Here is a 23,012-nt window from a genome sequence, read left to right as displayed (position 1 = left end):
AGCGAGTCAAGAAAGCGTCATTGGTAACTAATGACAGCAATCTGTTTTTTAGCAAAGATTGAAGAACTGGGTGAAAATCTATGTTTAGGTTTGGGTGGGTGTGTGGGGCACGGGGTTAGTAGTTTAAGCTTCTGACTCCCGTTTTAAGTTGACTAGAAGGTTGCGTGCGTATAACTCGTTCGCCAACCACAATGCTTCTGGTGATTAATAATTGTATTATCTGATAAGCGAACACCCAGTTGAAACTATAGTAGGCGGACAAGTTAGCATATAGGAGATGCTACTTGCAAATGTCAAAGTTGCGAACAGCACAAGACGTCAACAAAGAAGAAGTTAGTTTACAAGCGGATAGCGGCAGTCTTAAATAGCTACCGACAATCCAACTGCTGACTGCAGAAACAGGCCATTTAGCATTTAACACTTTGGTGCGAGCAGCGTTGCTTCGCATAGACAATTATCGCTGACAAAGCAAATACATCACAAAAGTTACTGTAAATACAATAGCTCTTAAGTCGGTAAATTCATGCAAACTACAGGTGCAGTATTATTAATAAAAATACTGAACCCATCCTAACCAAAATAATGTGCGTTGTGGTAGGATTGTAGACCAGCGCCAAATCTATAACTAAACTATTCAAAGACACACCCAAACGCTAACTCGCACCCTAACCCAAATATTGTGCGCTGATTTAATAATTGTGGTAGGATTCTAGACCAGCGCCAAACTCTTAACTTGTAAAAAGTAAATTCGTTAGTTATTCAAAAAGATGACACTTTAAGTAGGGCTTAAGGCTTGCTTAATGCTAAGCGAGTCAAAAAAGCGTCATTGGTAACTAATGACAGCAATCTGTTTTTTTATAAAAAATTGAAGAACCGTGCGAAAATCTATAACTAAACTATTCAAACTGTTAAAATAAAAAAAAATAGCTTTTCTGCTAATTTATTATTGAGGTCGATAGTTTGTTCAACTCTTAAGTCCTAGTTCGGCCGCTCAGCTGAGCGTCTGTGACGTCATAAAATTTCAGCCAATAGGAAACTTTCCTATAATGCTTGGATTTGGGACCTCACAATGCATGTTTAAGTATCTACCAGGTTTTGTCCGAACGCATAGGGACATTCCCACAACAACAACTAAAAAAGAAAAAAATGCACGAAAATTCATCACATGGGTAGCAATGCTTAAAGTTTGTAACTAAACTATTCCCTTTTATGTTTGTTAATTAAACAGAAAACGTTAAAACTATCAGAATTAAACATAATATAAAGCTTCTTTTACATCATGTTATTCAAAAATTATATTTGATTTTCAAATAAATATTTTAAAATCCTAGTAATGTGTTTTTTATTTTTATCAATTTAAAATATATTGTTAACGCTAACGGTGTAGCTAAAATCTATTTTGTTGTTTACAGTTTGACTAAAATTCCATAGAGTTTTGTTTAAATCAATTTATGTGATGAAGTTTAAAAATAAATAAAATGTGGATACGCATGACGACGTTTCAGAATTCCTGGTTAACGTTTATCCTTCACCACAGAGTCGCCTAAGTTTTTTCCTGTGTAAATAGTAGATTAATTCAAATATTTACCTAACAGCACAAGTATTATGGTTTATTTTTTAACTGCAAGAATGTAACAAACATATTTTCAGAGCAAAGCAACGTAAAAAGTGTAATATGTTTTATTTCATCTTCTATGAATGATGCATGTGAATGGTGAATACTATTGGTTGATGCAGTTCGCGGTAACAAAAACAAAACACTTCTCGTAAATCTTACGACGAAAGTAATAAAAGGGTTCAATACGTGGCAAACCGGCTTTTTGCATTTATACATTTTATACGTGTTTCTTTGCCGTCAACTTTTACAGCAACCTTAACACCAGTCACCGTAAATATAAAATACGTAGGCCTACCCTTTTTGAAAGAAAGCAAATTTTAGGGCTGAATAAGTATTTTTTCGTACAGACATTGGATAATAATCAAACAAAGCCGTCACTCTGAAAAGTAATCTTCTAAAATCTGTGATTAACGCATTTCAAAAATAGCTGCAAATTGATACGATTAAAAATTATATACAAAGTCGCTATTTATTGGAAAACTATTTGGATTAAAATGCAGCAAAATACAATTAAAGTCATATTTTTTACGTCTTCCACGTCGTTACTTGGGCACAGAGTTGATATGTTGCTCCATAAGCTTGCATTTTTTTTTTTAATTAGAATTTTGTCTGATGCTGAGTTAAGAGAAATTTGGAACTTTTTAAACCATTGTCCAGGTTTAACTTTGTAGACCAACTGTTACTAAAAGTACAGAAAATATAGCAAGGTTTCTTATTTATGCAACTTTTTTTTCTTCGCCAATTTAAACTTATATATTGCTAAAATTGAAAGGGTCGGTTTCTTTGTATAACCACTTGTGGTTCAAGGCTGATCCTTCCCCAAATCCGATAACGTTATTTACTTTTTTAAGCGTGGATGGGGAGAAAAATAAAACTTAAAACTTGCCGGGTCTATTTATTTTTAAACTGCACTATATCATAAGACACTGCTTTTGAAAAACCATACACAAATGTAGATGAATTTTCCGGGTTTATTTTCTTCTACGAATACAAACTTAAAAAACGAGATTCTTACTTCTTGACAAAGGATATGTTTAAAGCAATTTAATTTTGGAAAAGTTATTTCTACCGAGGCCTAAAATCGATGCGAAATTCAAATTTGGTTTTAAAAATGAAGTAACATTTTGTACAACTTGCATGAAATTTGAAGGAACGTTTTAACAACATTTCATAAAAGGAGTTATATTGCAGCATCATAACTTTTCTAAACGAAGCACCACAAAATGGCCAGTACACAGGAAAAAGGCAACACTTATCAACAGGGAACAAGTCATATTAAAGGTAGGCCTATGCGTTAATTACTGGCGGCATGATTGTTGGTAGACATTTACGTTTGACTTGGCCATACCGTTTTTGTTTGTTTTTCTTTCAACTCGAATAAACGCACTCGTTTTTATGGAAAACCCGGGCAATTCTTGGAAACTATTTGGACCGAGAAAGGGTCACCTGCTTCAAGAATTTTAAGGGAAATTTAATTTTTTATCGAACTAAACTATTTCAGAAGATCCGAAAAAATATAAATTTGTATTTTATAGGGTTTAGGCAGTTTCGAGTAATTTAAAATAACGCTATATTAGAAATAACGCTAGAAACTAGATTTTTTGTGTTGGAGGAAACCACCAAATATCACCGAAAGATCCGAAAAGGTGGAGATCCGAAAAGGTTTTTTTTTAACTTTTTTTTGACAAAACGTGTTAAAAATATTGCCACAAAACAACAGACCTCTTGATGGTAGGTATTGGGGATTTATCTTTCATTGAATTTAAATCGTTTTAAGTTTTGTGGTTTACAGGGTTGCCACAAATTTTATGAAAAAAATTAAAAAGACTTTCAAAGATCTAAAAATAATTCGAAAAAAAAACAGCATAAATGCCATGGTCAACACAAAAACAAATATTGAAAAAAAAAAAAAATGGTTTGCAACGCCAGCCTTGAAACTTATAGTAGACCTTTCAAAGACTTGTATAAACATAGGGATTTTTCAAAGACTTTTCAATACGAAAATAGATTCAAAGACTTTGTGGCAACCCTGGGTTCATTTCTAAAGAAAAAACATAAAACACGCACTTGGAAAGTCTAAAAAAACTCGAAGCGTTCCCCAGCGGAAAAAAAGGCGTAGCGAAAGTTGACAACGATATATATATAATATATTGGAATAGTTGAAATGCGAGAAAAACTGTCTTGACGCGCTTTGCGCCCGTGCAGCCCGCCAGTGGGCGACAGAGATCAGTTGTAGCTTGATTGTTTCCGTTTGTTGTTGTAGTTCAATTGTGACGTAGATTCGGGTGGCGGGTGCTATTTCTTTTTCTTCTTCTGTGATTGGTTTAACTTGTCGCCCAGGCTTAAGGCCATGCCCTAAAAAAGGGTTGGTTACGTTAGAGCATGAAAAAAGAGAATTACAATAAACGGGCTCCAGTCATAAGATAGAAATTAAAACAACATCCTCATTGGAGGTAAACACAGTTCGGAATGAGACCAAAATAGGTTTAATACCGGATATTCGCAGTCCCGTCTAATTTGAAGTAAGTCCTAAACCCGTCGGAACAAGACCTAAATGGACAGAATAAGGCCACAATAACATTTTACGTAACTTTAAATACCCACCCTTAACTTCATCACCAACTCCCCTAATAATTTTAACCCTAAATCCATTTTTAACTCCACCCATTAATCACTAATCATCCCAAACAGGGTCCAACAAGACAGTGCTAAAACAGCGGCGCCCTTCAAACCAGGGCGCCCAAACATCGACACCAAAATAACTGATGCCAGACAGGTGTCACCCAATGGTCTCTCTACAGTTTTAGTTGTGTATTTTTGGCTTATTCTGACCAATTTAGCGCTTATTTCAACATGTTTAAGTCCTATTCAGACGATTAAGTTCTTATTCTATCGTGGATATATCACTGCGTATTTGGCGTTCGTTGGTCTGAATACTAGGGTAATATAAATCATTCTGCTCGTACGCCTTATTCTTCCCGCAATAAACACAAGTTTATAAAATAAAGGTTTTCTTTGTACAAGAATAAAATGGACGTACTGCCATCGTTCTCAACATAACAACGACCCTGACTCACCTGGCTTTTGGCTCTGATTCGTATATGTCCGGCCACAGGGGCGTCAGGTCCTTTTCCCGCAGGCTTCTCAATGCTCACGTTCGCCAGACCACTCTCCCCGAATATGGACTTGGCAAAAAGGTTGGCCGCAAGGAATCCCGAATCGCTGCTCAGAGCCTAAAGAACAGAATTGAAGCGATGATAAATGCGCGAAACGGCTACCACTATTTCTCAGGGTTGGGCTTCTAAGCAGGGCCGCGGAGTCAGGTAAAAATCAAATAGTCCGACTTGACCAAAAAAATATACCAGGGTCCGAACCCTGCGTCCCGAGTTCGACCAAATTTACAATTTCGTTGATTCCTTAGTTACGAGTCCGTCTCTACAGCCTTTAACCCTAAACCGACCACCATGCATGGTTTTACATTTTTCACCATTTTCTATTATCTTTTAACAATTTACAGTTTGAGGCCTTATCAGTTTCGAATTTTGGTCCTGCTAATGCGCTCGAGTCTCGAGTCCCTCTTCCAAGATAGGGGCCCTTAAACTGGGGTTTGTTGACCCCTTGGGGTACGTTGACTCATTTTAGGGTCCATGAAGGCCTAATTTAAGCACGAGTCGAGTGTGTTTTTTTTATAAGCAATTATGCCTTCATAAAATACAATACTGTAGCGGCCCTGTAATTTCCCACATACGTGTACACGAAGTGAACCTTTTTCTTATTTTCTCTTCTCTCGTTTTTTATGCGCACTGTCACCGCTCGTTTGCCTTTTCGTTTTGATCGCTGAATAAACTGGTTGTCGCCTTATTGGTGACCCCGCAAGTTCGTTTGCTAACGGAAGCATGAGCATAGAATCGCAACACGCAGTCGCTCTCAAGTTGCCGACATTCTGGACTGCTCAGCCGAAAGTATGGTTCCAGCAAACCGAGGCGCAGTTCGCCTTACGAAAGATTCTATGGACATCAAGAAGTACTACCACGTGGTCTCCGCTTTGGACCAAGATACTGCTGGCCGATTAATAGACATTTTTGACAATCCGCCGGACGACAACAAATACACAAGTCTGAAGGAGCGTTTACTCCAAATGTTTACTCAAACAAAGTCGCAGAGAGCGCAGCGTCTCCTTCAGATGCCCCCTTTAGGGACAAAATGCCATCAGCACTAATGGACGAAATGCTGATTTTGTTGGGCGAGGAAGAAGCAGGTTTCTTATTCGAAGAACTTTTTCTACAACTCATGCCAACGTATGTACGCACAGGGCTTGCTGCACAGACTTTTACCGATCACCGTGCTATGGCTCGGACAACCGATGTTTTATTGCACGCTGGACGCCATGATGCCCAGAATGCTTTTTCTGCCAGCGTTAAATCAAAGCTGCCGCAAAACAAGTTCAAAACGTCAAGTAATAGTGGCTTGTGTTTTTATCACGAACGATTTGGAAATAAAGCTAAGTGTTGTCGACCTCCCTGTTCTTGGGAAGCGGGAAACGAGGAAGCCGATCGGCGTTAGCTGCTGCGACGGTCGGTACAACAGGTAGCCTTTTCCACGTGTTTGACCGTACTTCAGGTTACAGTTTTCTGGTCGATACTGGCGCCGAGGTCAGCGTTTTTCCTTCCACTGGACGCGAACGCCGATTAAACCCTCCAGGCAAAACCCTGATTGCTGCAAACGGAAGCGAAATACGTACATGTGGAACGCGCCAGATTGCCTTGGATTTACCTTTGGGCAAGTTTCAATGGGTGTTCATTCTTGCCGATGTCTCGAAACCTCTGTTGGGCGCTGATCCTGCGGGCATACGCGCTTTTGGTTGACATCAAACGCCGACGCCTAATCAACGCCCATACGTTCTCTAGTAATTCTATTGGCAAGATTGGGCAATCAGCACCACAGTTAAATGCCCTCGCGAGCAGTGCGTCAAAGTATACGCGTCTACTCGGCAAATTTCCAAAGATTACCACTCCCCATTTTTCAGAATCATTTCCTACACAAGGTGTAGAGCATTACATTCCCACAAGCGGCCCACCGGTGCACTCCAAGGTTCGGAGACTGCCCCCTGAGAAACTGATGATTGCTAAGAAGGAGTTCAACCAAATGTTGAAACTTGGTATTATCCGAAGATCATCTAGCCCATGGGCATCTCCATTGCACATGGTCCCAAAAACGTCCGGAGATTGGAGACCTTGTGGGGATTATCGACGATTGAACGCTGCGACACAGCCCGACAGATACGCAATACCCCACATCCAGGACTTTTCTGCTCGTTTAGCGGGAAGCAACGTTTTCTCCAAAATCGACCTTGTGCGTGGGTATCATCAAGTACCTGTGGCACCGGTCGACATTCCAAAGACGGCCGTCGTAACGCCTTTTGGATTGTTCGAGTTTATCCGGATGCCCTTTGGTCTTAAAAACGCCGCCCAAGCTTTCCAGCGACTGATGGACACTGTCTGTCAACCTTTGGATTTCGTGTTCGTCTACTTGGTCGATATCCTGGTGGCCAGCAACTCGGTTGAAGAGCACCTAATGCATTTAAGGAAACTTTTCATACAGCTTGCAAGCCATGGTTTGGTCATCAACGTGGGCAAATGTCAATTCGGCGTTTCCGAAATTGATTTTCTGGGGCACAAAACAACGAAAGATGGCGCACGGCCGCTCCCCGACAAAGTTGAGGCTGTACAGAAGTTTCCACGACCAACGACCATCAAGGGCCTCCAGCAGTTCGCAGGTATGATAAACTTTTATCATCGGTTTATTCCCAACTCTGCCAAAATTATGTCCCCGATATATTCCGCTTTTTCGGGAAAACCTAAAAACCTTGTTTGGAACAAATCTCTAGATTTAGCTTTTCGACATGCAAAACAGGCTCTAGCCAATGCAACTCTTCTGCACCACCCGTTACCTCAGGCCCCGACTGCCCTTACCACGGATGCATCGGAATATGCCGCTGGCGCCGTTTTACAGCAATTTATAGACGGCGGGTGGCGCCCACTGGCTTTTTTCAGTAAAAGGTTTCGGCTACCGGAAACCAAATATAGCGCATTTGACCGAGAATTACTTGCATTGTATCTTTCTGTGCGGCATTTCAGGTATTTTCTTGAAGGTCGTCCTTTTGTTGCTTATACCGACCACAAGCCATTGACTTTTGCGTTTACTAAAGTTTCATCACCATGGTCTGCCCGTCAACAACGACACCTAAGCGCCGTTTCGGAATTCACCACTGATGTACGTCACGTAGCCGGTAAGAAAAATTGTGTGGCTGATACCTTATCTCGTGGAGCGCTTAACGTTGTTCATTTTCCGCTCGACATGGATTACGTCGCGTTCGCCAAAGCTCAGCTTGACCCGGAGGTTCAAGCTTATCGTACAGCAGTAACCAACCTTCAGCTTGAAGACATTGAGGTGGGACGCTCAGGTACAAAACTTCTCTGCGATACGTCTCAAGGCTCGCCACGCCCGATAGTACCAAAATCGTGGCAGCGTAAAGTGTTTGACATGATACATGGTCTTTCCCACCCATCCATACGAACAACGAGGAAGCTAATGTCTTCGAAGTTCGTATGGCCCGGACTTCTGAAGCAAGTTGGTTCATGGGCTAAAGAATGTGTTCATTGTCAACGTTCGAAGATCCAGAGACATGTTCGCGCACCCTTGTCAAATTAACCGATGTGTAGCGGTCGTTTCACCCACGTCAACATTGACATCGTCGGACCACTTCCGCCCTCACAAGGTAATATGTATCTTCTTACAATGGTTGACCGTTTTACACGTTGGCCAGAGGCAATACCAATGCCTGAAGCAACGACAATCACGTGTGCGCGCGCTTTTGTTTCTAATTGGATTTCGCGTTTTGGAGTTCCGCAGGATATTTCATCCGACAGAGGCGCTCAATTCACCTCAGCCATGCGGACATCGTTTAATGATTTACTGGGCATTAAGGTGCATCGGACAACAAGTTTCCATCCACAAGCGAATGGCCTCGTGGAGCGTTTTCACCGGCATCTCAAAACGTCGCTGATGGCTCGTTTACAAGGTCCTAACTGGATGGACGAGTTACCGTGGGTAATGCTAGGAATTCGCACTAGTCCTAAGGAAGATTTACTAACATCTTCAGCGGAACTAGTTTATGGTTCCACCTTGTCTGTTCCAGGTGATTTTTTCTCATCCAGGCCTGACAGCCCACAGCAGCGTTTACCAGCTTTGCGAGATTCCTTTCGACACCTGGCGCCAACCCCGATGTCGCGTCACGGTAGAGCAAAGACGGACGTTCCTAGATCACTTGGCACGAGTAATTACGTTTTCGTACGAGTTGACAAGCATCGCCCGCCCCTTACGCCGCCGTACAACGGGCCATTTCGAGTAATTCGGCGCAGTGACAAGACGTTCACAGTGGATATAGGAGGGCGAAACCAAACGATTTCCATTGATCGCTTGAAGCCAGCATACATCGACGAGACACAACCGATCGAGGTACCTCAAGCACCCCGCCGAGAAAGACCTCCTTCGCGCAACATCTCGACACCAGCTTTGCCCAACGAATTGGAGCAAACATTCGTACAAACGCGCGCTGGTCGTGTGATTCACCCCCCTGATCGTTTTTGATAGGTTCACTTCTGGGAGGGGGTCATGTAGCGGCCCTGTAATTTCCCACATATACGTGTACACGAAGTGAACCTTTTTCTTATTTTCTCTTCTCTCGTTTTTTATGCGCGCTGTCACCGCTCGTTTGCCTTTTCGTTTTGATCGCTGAATAAATTGGTTGTCGCCTTAATACGGTAATTAAAATAACGATTCATTTAAAAATTAAAAAAACGCTTATTGTTGAAAAGAACTTATAACACCGCACCGTGGCCTAAAAAAATCCTGCAATAACAACTAAAATGTGCTTTTCGGGCATGTGTACCTTTTCTGGTGTGAGGCATCGCATGTTGGTGCACTGCAGAATGTGCTGCAGGAATTCTGTAAGCTCAGTGACGTTTGTGTTGACCGTCACTTTGTTCTCCCACTCAAACTCCGACCACATTTGCCTAAAACACAAAACGAACAAGTTAAAAATGATTGCAGTTATTAGTAAGAGAAGCGACATGGTTTCTGCTCAATACGATACCAGACTGGTATAAACAGAAAGACAGTAACAAATCGTTAACAAAATGCACAAAAATCTATCTAAAATTTACAAAAACTGTCGTGAGATTTTTGAAATTGTTGTTTAGTTTTAAGAAAATTTAATTTTAAATTACATCCAACATCATTTTTACTATATTCATTAGAGCAATATACCGCATACGCGAGCCGGCAGACTTAGCCATTTAACCGCACAGGCCTGGCTGAAGGTTCAACTCGAACTTGGCTTGTGCTTCAGATAGTTGTGTATCGATGATTTTGGCAAATGTTTTGTACTGGCGTATTTTTTCGTTGGTGATTTGCTATTATCCTATTCCCTATTGGGATAATATGATAGACCTTGCTGATTTTTGGAATTATTTTTTACCGTTTATTTCAACTATACTATTTAGTCAACAAATTTCCAAAAAATAACCGCGTCTTTCCTTCGCCAAATTTATATTTGTGATGTTTTTTTGATTTAAGAGTTCTGCATTAACCCTAAAAAATAACGGATTTTTTTGTTAACCGGTCGTCAGTAAAACATTAAAATCAAGTGACTAAAGACGCCAAGACACTAATGTAACTTTTATACAATAATGTATGGTTTAAATCAGGGGTCGGCAACCTTTTTCTAGTCGCGCGCCAAAACCAAACTAAATTTTCGCAATTACGTGGTTAAAATAGTCAAAAAGTATTTGAAAGGGACTCTTGTCTAATTTTTCAAAGAGGCGGCGGGCCGGATGAATTACATCAGCGGGCCGTAGGTTGCCGATCCCTGGTCAAAAAACTTTAATTTTTTGGTCAAAATTTCTTATTTTTCCAGTTAAAAAATAATCGTCGTAATAATCACTAATAGGAGTATCAGTTAACTTGAACGGGAAATAGCAACTTTCAAATAAAAAAAGTGAAAAAAACGGAAAGACAGGGCAAAAAATACATTTAGAAAAAAAGATTAAAAAGGACAATCAGAATAAAAACCCAGAAAAAACGAATAAAGAAAAGACAGTCAGAAAAAAACAACAACAGAAAGACAGACACAAACCTGAATTCGGAGTCAGTGCATGTAGCGGGTTGAATGTAGTCCATGATGTCGATGTGGATGTCATTGAGCACCACACAATTGCGATCGCTCGCCGCGCCTGTGATGTCATAGACAATATTTCCGAAAATAATGCCGTTCTCCGTGGAAGCCACCTTCACACTGGCCTTTATGTTGGCGAAATCGTGGGGTGCAAGAGTCAAGGGGCTCGGTTTTTCGACCAGTTTTAGGTCGCCTGGTGAGAAAAATAAAAGACGTTGGAAATATTGTCAGTGCAGCGATCGTGGGCTGGTTTGAACGCCATTTTTTATCATTTAAAGAAGATGTTATTTTACTGGGCGGGTGGTAAAATCGCCGAAGAAGATTTATAACTTTTTCGACAAAGCGCGTTTTCGACTTGATAAAATAAATGAATTTGTCAATTATTTTGAACGGCTGGCAAACTCAGCAATACAATACAATCGCTTGCAAAAATGCCTTAAAAATACAGAAAAGGCTTTTAGTAACTTGATAAACAAATTCCCACCAGTAAAGTAAGTAGTTTAACCAAGTATCAAATACGCACAAATCTACAATAAACAGGTATATACATAAACATAAAACAAATCATTTTCTATAAAAGTTAAAACGGAGTTCAAAAAGTGGCATTACAGGGACACAGTTTTACGAAAAAGAATAGTTTTCAACTAAAAATTAGTTTTCAACTTTTCAAAATAATTATAGCATTTCTAAGACCTAAAATTAATTCGCTTCACATATTTTCAATATAACTCGAAAATAAAACAGTAAAATGACATGCTCAAAACAATAAAAAATAGTACAATTTTTTTAACCGCACTGCATAACTTGAAGCTGTACATAAAACAAATTCAACGACTTTCGGAAAAAAAGGTTTTTGAGACTTTATAATACACAATTTATTTCAAAAAACTTAAAAAACTTTGAGACAACCCTGAATTATAATAAACAGAGCAGTCTTACCCAGCGTAGCCAGCTCAATGGTACAGTTCTGAAGGGTGTCTGCGGTCTGGTTTACAACAAGCACATCAAGAACGATGTCGTATTGGTTGATGTGGACGTAAGCTTCGGCGTATACCGGGTCAGAAAAGCCGGTCAACTGAGTGACCTGTGAAACAAGTTGTACTGTGTTATGATTTGACGTTCCTATCCGAAATGACAACACTATTATGCTTAAACAGGCAAATAGATACTTTTTAATAAAGACCTTTGTGGCATGATAATGGTTGGATGTTGTAATCGTCCTGAACGAAATATGCGTTTTCGTGATTTATAGTCTTACTATTAGATGGAGGTTGTAACAAAAAAAAACAAGGGCTTTGTTTAAACATTCTTCTAAAATCAATGCGAATTATTCACGTCATAATTCTTAGATAAATTGCTACACACATTCAAACAACAGACATATCAGTTTGCGCGGTGCTACTTTCAAAATTTTCAGTTATACACCCTAAAACCGGTCGCTTTTTAGCTGTTACAAACTGCATTGGTCGTACCTTGTTGAGTTTAGATGCAGAGGGGTCTTTAGCTTCCTTCTTCTGACCCAAGGTGCCGACAGCAGCGCTCAGACTCAGCTCGAACTGATCTTCCAACGAACCGGCTTCAGCCTTGGCCAACAGTTGGACGAAGTTGATCGGGTCGTCCGGCTGTAAAGTAAATAAAGTTAAACTGGGTACACTATGCACGGGATCTGTAATGTGGCTTAATAAATTAACGAATCTTTATCACGATGGTGTTTGGTGTCCATCTACTCGACCTTTTTGGCTGCGCAATTCATTATCATGCTAAATGTCGAAAAAAAATCACGATTTAATAAAAAAAATGGGACTAATAAAAATGCAAGTAACCTCATTTAATCATCATATAACTAGTTCAGGGTTCAGGTAGGCTATATTGGTTAGTTGTAAATCCGAAATCAGATGATATGTAAATAAACCAAGGGCAATGCTTCCCACAAAAGCTTTGGTAATTAGGAAAGCCAAAAGGGTACGCAATGGCGTTCCATACAAAAATAGAGGTATTTTGCATAGGTAATTTGCCAGGCCATGTCGCCACCTCGCCATCTCCTTGAATGACGTATTTAGACTAAGATTGCAGTGTCAAATATTCGTACCCGACATACAACGATACACATTATGATGTAATTGTATGACGTCATCACAGAAAAAATTGTTTGTCTCGAAAACAAAATTCATGCGTTCTGGTAGGAAAATGGTTGTACTTTCAACCCTAAACATAATAAGTTTGCAACATCACCTGAACAGCAGTGAGAGCGCTCTTGCTTTTCTCAGCAGCCTTTCGTTCCACGCTTTCTTCAGCCGCCCTGATGTCCAGTAAAGTTGAGAGCGAATCTCGACATTTTCCCGTGAAGATTTCGCCCATCACTGCGTTGCGTTCCGCGAGCACCTGAATAACACAAGTGGTTTTGTACACCTGAATAGTGCGTTTTATATGATTGTTGGAATGCTTGCTCGTCGATATTCTTTGGGGTGAAATGACTTGATTTGAATTCGGTCACTATTCTTTAAAGGATTTGACTTTAGTCACCGTTTGGAAATTATTGAACTGTACTGGAGTCACTTTTTCAAAAACGACTTGATTTGAATTCTATTTTTCGGGTCAACGCAACTTGGCTGGACACAATTCTTTGGGGTATAACGATTTAAGTTGACTTATGTAATTGTTTCTGAAATACTTGACCTGAGTAAGTGTTTTTAAACGACTTGACCTAACTTAAGTCTTTAGGGCAAAATTACTTTGACATAAAAGCAGGTTAATATTTTACAAAAGCTAAAATACTCAGAATGATAATAACAGGCATCTTAATCTCTTTGGTTTTATTTTTATTTTTTATAATAAAGTAAAGGCATTTAAGTATTTTTATTTTTAATTTTTAAGCAATTTATAACTACTGTAATTACCTATAAATAAGATGAAAACAAATTTCTCTAGTAATGCTTTGGTTAAACAGTTAAAATGTCAAAAGATAAGTTACCAACAAAAAATCCAAGAAAGAAGTAAGCATTTTACCTTAAGACAGGACGACAAACGATCCACCTCGTCATCACTTATCGGCTTCTTGGATAGATTTGACTTTCCAAGATGTAAGACACTGGATAGTATCAACATGCACTGGGCTGCGAACGACTGGTATAAAACACATCCTTGTTAGGTCAAAAAAATGGCATATTTAAGAAAAAAGGGATCCAGTCAGCCGTCTTTGTCTAACAAGGCTAAACAATTGTCAATATTATCAAAATTAAATAAAAAAAATAACTTTCAATCATAAGAGTTTCAAGCAGTTTTGAATGATTTTATTACACTGTTACATACTTTGTTTTTTTAGCATAAGTCTTTTTTATTATTGCTATCACGAGTTTAGCCAGTGTACCAGTTAAACCTAGTAATATTAAAATAAAAACAAGTTTTTTGCCTTTACAACTGAAACAAAAAAAAAAAACATATAAAAAAAAAGAAATGTTTTCTTTCAAATAAAAACATCAACGAAAATTAATAAACTTTGTCATACAGCTTTGTAACTAAACCAATTAAAATTTTTAGAAAACCAACAATTTTAACTATAAAAATATATCTGAGGAGATTAAATAAATTTCAGGAGATGGCTTTCAAACTATAAAAAACTAAATGCTTACATTTTGCTTTCTGGGGTCACTACAGGTCGCCATGAAGCGAAGTGTTTGTTTGGTCAGGGCTGTTGCCAGGGAACCGGCCAATGAAAAGTCTCCGTCCATGAAAAACTGTCGCAGTGGGGGTCTCAATGCATCCAACCCTGATTTACCCCCCTTTTTGGTCCCGACGCTGAACGCAGACTGGGTGGCGTAGGTCCCCATCTCAGTGACTTTACGTGCTGAAGAAGTCTGTGATCGCAATTACATAAGATCAATTTAAATAGAATAAATCCACCAGGCAACATATCAAGGGATAGAACTTACTCTTCTGGTGTAAATAAAGTTATAAAACAAAGTGTAAATAAAGTTATAAAACGAAATAAAGTAGATTCTTGAGTTTTCCACAGAGGTTATAGTTTGGTAAAATCTTCTGGTGTAAAGTTATTACCGACGTTTTGGCAGCAGATACCAGCAGCATCATCAGGGTTAACAATTAAAAAGAGAAAGCGTTAAACAGCTTAGTTTCATACAAAATATAAATAGAATCAAGAAAAACAAATGTAAAATTCTTTGCCTAAATATAGGCTAATAGCATTTTAATTTAAAAAATACTTATTAGTATTTTTTTAGTTCTGCACAGTGCACAAATCCATTAATTTGTATAATTGAGCATTATATATTAATCACTGAGGTCATAATGTGGTAAAACTCTTCTGCTGGTGTAAACAAAGGTATTGACCAACGTTTCGGCAGATACCAGTTTACATCATAAGGGTTAATAATTAAAACGAGAATATGTCAGCCAGCTTATACACTTTTTATAAGATTTACCTTGGCTTCGTTCCTTACTAACAATCCCTGGTTTTTATGAAACAAATTGATGGCAATGATATCAACGCTTTGCTACTGATAGCAGTAATGTTTTTGGAGTTATTTTACTAACTTACCCAACATAGACTAACCATTGTAAAAAGTAGTATTTTCTTGAACACACAAATCAAGAATATGCCCAAGGTAATGTTGTTTGCCAATCAATTAAAAGTAAATTTAGTCAAAAGAAAGAACAGTATTTTATGTACTTTATGGCTATATTGGTTATTGTAACAAAACAAAATAATTCAGAAATCTGTGGTTTTCACAGAGCTACTACTGTCTAACAATTAAACAATAAAGATTTCATAGGTCCCTCTTCTGCTAATAAAGAACAGATTTTACCTTTGCAGTTTTCTCTTCATCTATTTGAGTTTCCTCGATTTCTCCGGCCGCAAGTTTCAACTCGCTCTCCACAATAGGGAGTTCCCCTATGGATTTTCTGGCCTCGGTGACGAAGCGGAGAATTTGACTTGTGCCATCACAATACTCGCCCAAGATCCAAAGCACCCCGCGCATTATCCTGGGACATTAGAAATGATTAGCAAAAAGCAGAACTGGGAACAAAAAATTTCTGGGGGCCTTCAGAAAGATTTTTCCCAAAATTAGTTGACCTAATCATAATTCTGTTTAAGGGTTTTGTGCACGAACAAAAAAGTTTTTTCAGCTAAAGTTTTATCATAACTAAAATCTAAGTAAACCAAACCAAAAAAAACGTTGCAAAAACCTAATTTTACCACCCAAGAAATGAAATACTTAATTGACAGAAAATGTAATGTAAGTTTGGCAAAACAGCATTCCAAAACATTTAAATCATCAAATAAAAAAGCATTTCAGTAAAAAAAATATGAATGTTAATTTACTTTGCAGCTCGGATTGTGGAAAACACTTCCAGAAGTTTATCAAGGATGACTCCCTTGTGAATGTCGTATCTGTGAACAGCCTCTCGTACGAACAAAAGGACGTCCTGTGCTGCAAGCTCCTCAGTGTCACCCAAGAACTCCATTAACTACAACAAAAATAATAATTAGTTATTATTCATTGCCCCTTGAATATTTTCTATACATAAGCCACACATTAGCTAGTACTCAAGATGCCTTTGGAAAGCCTCCGAATTACTTTTTGTTCAAAATTAGTACAGAAATTAATGTCAATCATCGGATACCCCAGCCTTTTTTAAACTGAGGTAAAATTAACTCGTCGGGTAAATTTTAACGTTTTAGGGGTAAATGAGCTCAATCAAAATATCCACATCAGTTAACAGGACAGAAAAAGTGTGCCAGCTGTAGGTATTGGTGGCCTACTTTCCTAGTTCAGATTAACTGCTAATTCGAAGCTAGCCTAGTAGCCTATTGATTCTTTATCATCTAGTGTGGGTAACGTTGTGCTTCACTAATTGACACTTTTTTTAGTTAAATTTGCAACAGCCTATATCCTGGTTACCACGTCATAACTGATGTAAATTGTTAGTTTAGTTTTTTAACAAATTACCATCTTATTTATTGGGGGTAAATCTGATATTTATCTTTGTCAAAAGGGTAAAACATACAAAAAAGGTTAAGAACCCCTGCCCTAGTGTAACTGAAACCTAAATATACACAATGTGTATTTCTGTGATGAATTCTAAAGTTGCACTGGCCCAACTATAAGGAACATATACAGGGTGCGGCAGAAAAACCTACCACATTTCAAACTGTTACTGTACCAAAGCTGTAGCAGTATGACAGGATGTTGAATTGAAATTTTGCGACAAAGGACTTACCATTTGTGTTTCAGGTTTTAGTTTTATAAATTATAAGTAAATAATGTTTTGTGCAATTTTTTTAAATTTCGTATCTGTATGTTAAATGGCCTAGACTTGCGGACACCGTGCATTTATTGTGGAAGATTTCATTAGAAATGGGGAATTGTGGTAGGTTTTCTGCCGCATCCTGTATAAAGTACAAAAAATGCCTCTGGAAAGGCTTACCGAAATTAGTCAGTCTAATCAGGTTTATAGTTGTAGTGACTTCAAACCTCACCACAGGCTAGTTGTTTTTAGTCTGGTCTTTGTCGTATAAAGCTGAATTTAACTTACAAATATTTTGGTAAATTTGATTTTATTATAATACAACTATATTTTAGTTACTCTACAAACTGAAAATAAAAAATTGCAGTTGACATACCACTGGAATGATAGTGGCTGCAGTATCAGGGAACTTAACAGCGCATGTATGCATTCTTTTAACCAACATTTGGCGATATTTCTCTGTGTTGTCATGGCCTTGAACATTCGTAGATTTAATGATCTAAAAAAAACAAAATTACACCATTCAAATGAAAAGGCAGCGTTCCTTAAGATAAAGAAGTACTTCAAGCTAAAAAAAAGCATTTGATTACTGTACGGTCATTTTAGTCCATTATTTTGACTTTACTGTGTGAATAAATAAGGTCCAATTTTTCTAAAATAACAACAATTCTATATATTATTTCACAGTGATAGAACATAATGGGTTGTATTTTCTCATTAAATAATTTTATTAGGTTGAAGCATGCATTACAAGATTGATACTGATGGCTGCCGTATTCAAAATTCGGGAAAAAGATAAAAAAAATTCAAACCTCTTTTTCCATGAACTTGACAAAATCTTCGACATTTCTAGAGGTCACAAGGTCAAGTGCAAGGTCAAGGGTCTTGCGACGAACTTCAAGGTCAGGAGAGGCGAGAGACCTTAGGATGTCCATCACCATTTCCTTGAAACGATAAAACAGGGTATATAAATGTTTTTTTCCAAATTCTGACTTTGATCATTTTACAGACAATGGCATTCCTATAGTTTAGGTTTTTGTAAGATAACAATTACACAATAAATTTTTATTTTCAAATTCTTCAATTGTACGATTTCTTTACACATTATAGCACTTATCTCTGTTTTCTGTAGCAGTAAGATCAAGATCAAATACAATATTAAATACGGAAAAAAATTCATACTGCACTGTTAAGGAAAACATTTCTTTTGAAAATTATTTTCTATTTTTTAAATTATTTACCGAGATTAAAATCAGGCTATCTTGGACCCCTAAAAAATTGGCCTACGTACCCCCAATAGGTCTACAGACCCAAGTTTAGCAACCCCTGGCTTACATTGTTTCAAAACAATGGATTTTTTAGCATTTATTTTTTGCAAAAACTTACATCAATTTCAAGCTTGAAAAAGTGAATTACGTACCTGGAGAACTTTCTCGTGCAGAGGGTGGTCTTTCAGTTCAATAAGGCGATCCAAAACTATCAGCTTCACATTATTATCTGCCTCTTTCACAATCAGTTCAACGTAGCATTGGGCTGCCGCTCTACACAAAACAAGTACACAATTAAAACCATAAATTTTGATTGTCTAAAATTAGGATAAATGCTATTTAGGCTATCAGGGTTGCCACACATGTTAATGAAAAAAATTTGAGAGTTTTTTTTTTAACTCATTCGCAGTCCTAAAATTGGATCGCTTTTTTTTAAATAATTCAAACTCAAAACCTCGGTCAACACAATAGAAAATAGTTTTTTAACTACATTTTTACTGGCACTTTCTAAACAAATACCTCATTCTCAAGCAGCGCATAAAATATATACAAAGACTATTCAAAGACACTTTTTAATGTCCAAATAAATTGAAAGTCATTCAAAAACTTTATGGCAAACCTGTTTATCAAAGAAATTATAAATTGCGTTATACTCAGTTTCAAAATATAAGTCGGATGTTTTACCTAACAGCAGTAGGTGCATTTGAAAGAGTGACAAGTGTTCCTGCCGCTTCGTATCGTACAGCTTGGCTGGATGATTGCAAGAGGTTGTAGATGCATCGGATGAATCGCGATCGCTCGTTTGGGTTTGCATGGCACACTTTGTACACAAGCTCAACGATCACCAGTTGCAGAATGTCATTGAAGGTGTTTACCTGAAAATTATTTTAATAAATTTTACTCTTTTTTTGGAAAACTGATTAAGAAAAATAAGGTTTTTGTTTTGCACTAGCCCGCTTACAACTGCAAGTTTAATTTACTCAGAGTGAGTGCTTATTGACACCTACATGCCTGGAGAGTGCCCTAAAGCAAATTTAGTCGTTGAAAGTTTATTGATCCATTATTACAGCATATTACATTAAAATAAATATTCTGCTGTTGCCAGGCCTTTTTATTTAGGTAAATTCACAAAGTTCTTTTATGCGTAACCTCTAACGTTTACCTGACTACTGAATTTGCTGGTATTTTTATTTAGTGGAATGTGCCTGTTTATTTCGTTGCGAAGCACTTAGCAATATTCTGCCTTCAGTTATGGGCTATAAATACAAATATTAGTAAAATTGAAAACTGGCAAACATTTTTTAATAAATATACCGAAGTTTCAAAAACCTATACAGGAAATGTTCATCAGAGCAATGAAGTGTTTGACTGCTATATTTTTTTTTCTGATATTGCAACTGGGTGAAAATATATGTAGCCAGTAAAGACCCAAAGAAACTTGGATTCTTTAAACATATATATTGTCACCTGGTCAATGCAAGTGCTCAAATAGTCGAGAGCCCTTTCTTGATCGGCATGTATGAGCATCATGAAAGCATTTCTCTTGCAAGAAGCGTCCTTTTCCCCTTCCAAGAAATCATGGATAAGCTCAGGGGCATCTGGGATAAGCTGATCAAATTTTCTGAAAGTAAGAAGATATGATTTATTTGGGATCTTGGAAGCAGGCATAACTGTTGATGTCTAGCATTTCACAGTTTCCAAGAGTGGCAAAATTTAACTTTTTTATTTTTTTTTTGTTGAATAATATTGTTTTAAGCAATCTTGCAAGTGGTAACAGATCAAAGCATTAAACAATACAAAAAAATTGAACTTAACAGAAGTGTATTGGAAGAAACAGGTACCACCCTAAAAATAATAATGCTAAACTTATTACACTTAATGCCTAACACTTTATTAGTTTAAATAAGTTGCATAAACCTTACTTTTAAAAACTGTATTCATACAATAAAATTTAAAGGTTTTTAATCTAGTTGTTAGATTCTATATGATTTATACATTTTTTAGGTGGAATATCAGTCAACAAACCTGAAAATGGTGTAAATAGCCAAGACAGCATTTCGCCTGACATAGGAGTGTCTATGCTCGAGGCAAGTCCTGATTGCCGGCATCAATGGTTCGATAAGCTCCGGTTGACGTAGTTTGCATAAAAATCTCAAGGTTGATCCACGAATGAACTCATTCGGGTGTTGCAGATCCTAGAAGAATATAGGGGTCTTACCATAAAACTGAATGCTATTGGCATTTAATTTTCCATTAATTTAAATTGCTACCAGATCCCCGGTATACTGAAAAAAATTGGTATAGGTACAATGTTGAAAAACCATAAAATCAGTTATTGGGTATTTTTAAAAAATGATATCGGTCTGATTTCCTAGTACCACAAATTTAAAAATTCCTGTTCTACACAAAACCTCACATAACATAAAGTAAAAAAGTTTTCAATTTGCAAATTACTTGATTTTGTGTTCCCAATAACCAGATATCTCTAAAACCAACATTCTATATTTTGGGTTATGAAAATGTATCTGGGGTATTTAAAAAGATTAAGAACACTAGTGTGATATCAAATTAAATAAAAAAAATTGAGAATGCCGACTAAAAAAGACTCGGTTTCTTAAGCATGCCTTTTATAATTAGAAAATATCTAAGTAAACTATATATGACTTTTAGACTCACTTTTCTGTATGCATCGCAGACCAAGATCATTTCAGGTCTTAGTTTGCCCTGTTGGTCTGTTTTGGGCCAAATTTCCCAAAAAATAAGCAGCAGCTTCTTAATGGTGTGATCATCGGATGGCAAAAGGTACTTAATGATAGTCATCAAAAGTCCTGTAATAATAAGCAAATGTTAAGAAAACTTTATAGAAGAAACCTGAATGAAATTCTGCGTTTTTTATAAAAGTTAGCAATTACATGGTTTACAAAAATGATAACAAACATAAACCCAACTTTTTTGAAGTTCCCAATGACGAGGGAATTGGAATTTTCAAGCAGAATCAATATTAACACTAACAACCAAACTAATGAAACTATGAAATTATTTTTGTCAAAATTACTTTATTTTTTCGAAAGTCTTAGTTAAGCCATCAAATCATTAAATTTAATCATTACAAGACTGTAAAATAAGTGGACAAAACATTGTTCAGGTTTATTGATATAAATGTTTAAAACAAATTTGGAATTATGATATACTTAATAAAATCAAAAACACAGTAACTATAGAAATAGTTCAACATACCTTGCAGCTTTTCTCCATTAAGGGTCATTAAAATCACCCTTTTCAGGGCTTCTGTCTTGATTCTGATATCGCCATGCTCGATGTCATTTTTTAGTTTGGTCTCATTCACCGGTTCGGAGTCTGTCACTGAGGGACTGTAGATCAGAGTATAGCAAATACTCTCGGCAGAAGTCATGACTTTAGTAACTAAAATCAAAACCTAAAATGATTGCCAACCTAACAAATAAAATATTAAATTTGTTGTATGAGCCAAAAAATATAATGCATCTAAATATATAACTGCCATGTGCTTCAAAGCAACAGTCTAATCTCACTTACACAAATGTAGTAAACAAATAATTTCTCTTTTCTACATTATATTTTAATGTACCCCCCTTGTTAACATTTGGGAAAACATTGCGTAATGTGGAGATAGAATTATAAAACAGAAGTCGAATAATTAATGAAGTTAGCGTTGTTTTGTAATTCGTTAATTAACTGAGTTAAACACGCTAATTCAGCATACTATTAACTACTCGGCAAATTCACAACACATATACCAAATAAAATATTAGTGTATCAAGAAGTTTATTATTCGCATAATAATAGTAATAATCGCCGAAGTTTCGTTTAATAAAGTGTCAAGTTATCAATCTGTGCAAAATAGACGTGTCTTGTGTGACGTCACACTTTGTGCGATATGACGTAATATTTTCAAATATATTTTACAGAGGGTTTTCACATTTCATTTCTAATAAAGCTCTAACTTTTTAAATGATAGGTATATAATTAAAAAAACAGTGTTTTATTTTTGCGCGTCGAATGCCGTTGATTTCGATTTTTTAATGGCAAAGGTATGAGACGAAGGCAAGTTTGCGATTTATATTTAACAAATATTTAACCAGGCTAAAAAATAGGTTAACACCTATCAGTGTTGTAATGACTTAAGTCAATGTCTTGACTTAAGTGCACTTAAGTTACTGTTTTTAAATGACTTGACTTGACTTAAGTCTTTTGGGCAAAAAGACTTGACTTGACTTAAGTCATTTGGACAAATGACTTTGGTTAAAATAAATTGTTTTAATTAGGCAATTAATTATAAAATTGTGTTATTTAGCCCAATCTTTTGCAGAATTTGCTTTTAACATGCTGCTTTTATGTTATTTTTGACTTGAGTTGCTCATAATAATCGGAGAAGTTTGCCGGTTTTCATAATTTAAAGTTTTATTTTTTTGACAAGGGCTGGACTTGAAGTTCACTTGCTGTAATTATGACTTCACTGGGACTTGACTTGGGCAACCGATGACTTGGACTGGGACTTGACTTGTTATTTATTCAAAAAGACTTGACTTGTATTTAAGTTATTTTACGAATGACTTGACTGGGACTAAAGTCATTTCAAAATGACTTG

General features: G+C 37.0%; 1 protein-coding gene and 1 pseudogene across 1 annotated transcript; one reads left to right on the top strand and one right to left on the bottom strand.

The window, feature by feature from the left end:
* Nucleotides 1-2,579: 2,579 nt before the first annotated feature.
* LOC146136743 (coatomer subunit beta-like) lies at nucleotides 2,580-21,833 on the bottom strand. The gene is made up of 19 exons (XM_083395981.1): nucleotides 21,623-21,833; nucleotides 21,062-21,213; nucleotides 20,411-20,580; nucleotides 19,853-20,006; nucleotides 19,070-19,260; nucleotides 18,538-18,658; nucleotides 17,930-18,061; nucleotides 17,494-17,616; nucleotides 16,192-16,337; nucleotides 15,674-15,851; nucleotides 14,483-14,707; nucleotides 13,860-13,976; nucleotides 13,086-13,235; nucleotides 12,326-12,475; nucleotides 11,793-11,937; nucleotides 10,815-11,046; nucleotides 9,570-9,693; nucleotides 4,696-4,851; nucleotides 2,580-3,973 (listed from the first exon to the last, which is right to left on the bottom strand). The coding sequence occupies exons 1-19, from the start codon at nucleotides 21,795-21,797 to the stop codon at nucleotides 3,914-3,916; spliced, it is 2,901 nt and encodes a 966-aa protein (XP_083252107.1). The 5' UTR covers nucleotides 21,798-21,833; the 3' UTR covers nucleotides 2,580-3,913.
* On the top strand, nucleotides 5,515-9,268 carry LOC146136744 (uncharacterized; annotated as a pseudogene).
* Nucleotides 21,834-23,012: the final 1,179 nt, after the last annotated feature.

Source organism: Ascidiella aspersa, chromosome 8, assembly GCF_963924565.1.
Source record: "Ascidiella aspersa chromosome 8, kaAscAspe10.2, whole genome shotgun sequence".
NCBI classification, from domain to species: Eukaryota; Metazoa; Chordata; class Ascidiacea; order Phlebobranchia; family Ascidiidae; genus Ascidiella; species Ascidiella aspersa.
This window is presented reverse-complemented; position numbering and strand designations above follow the sequence as displayed.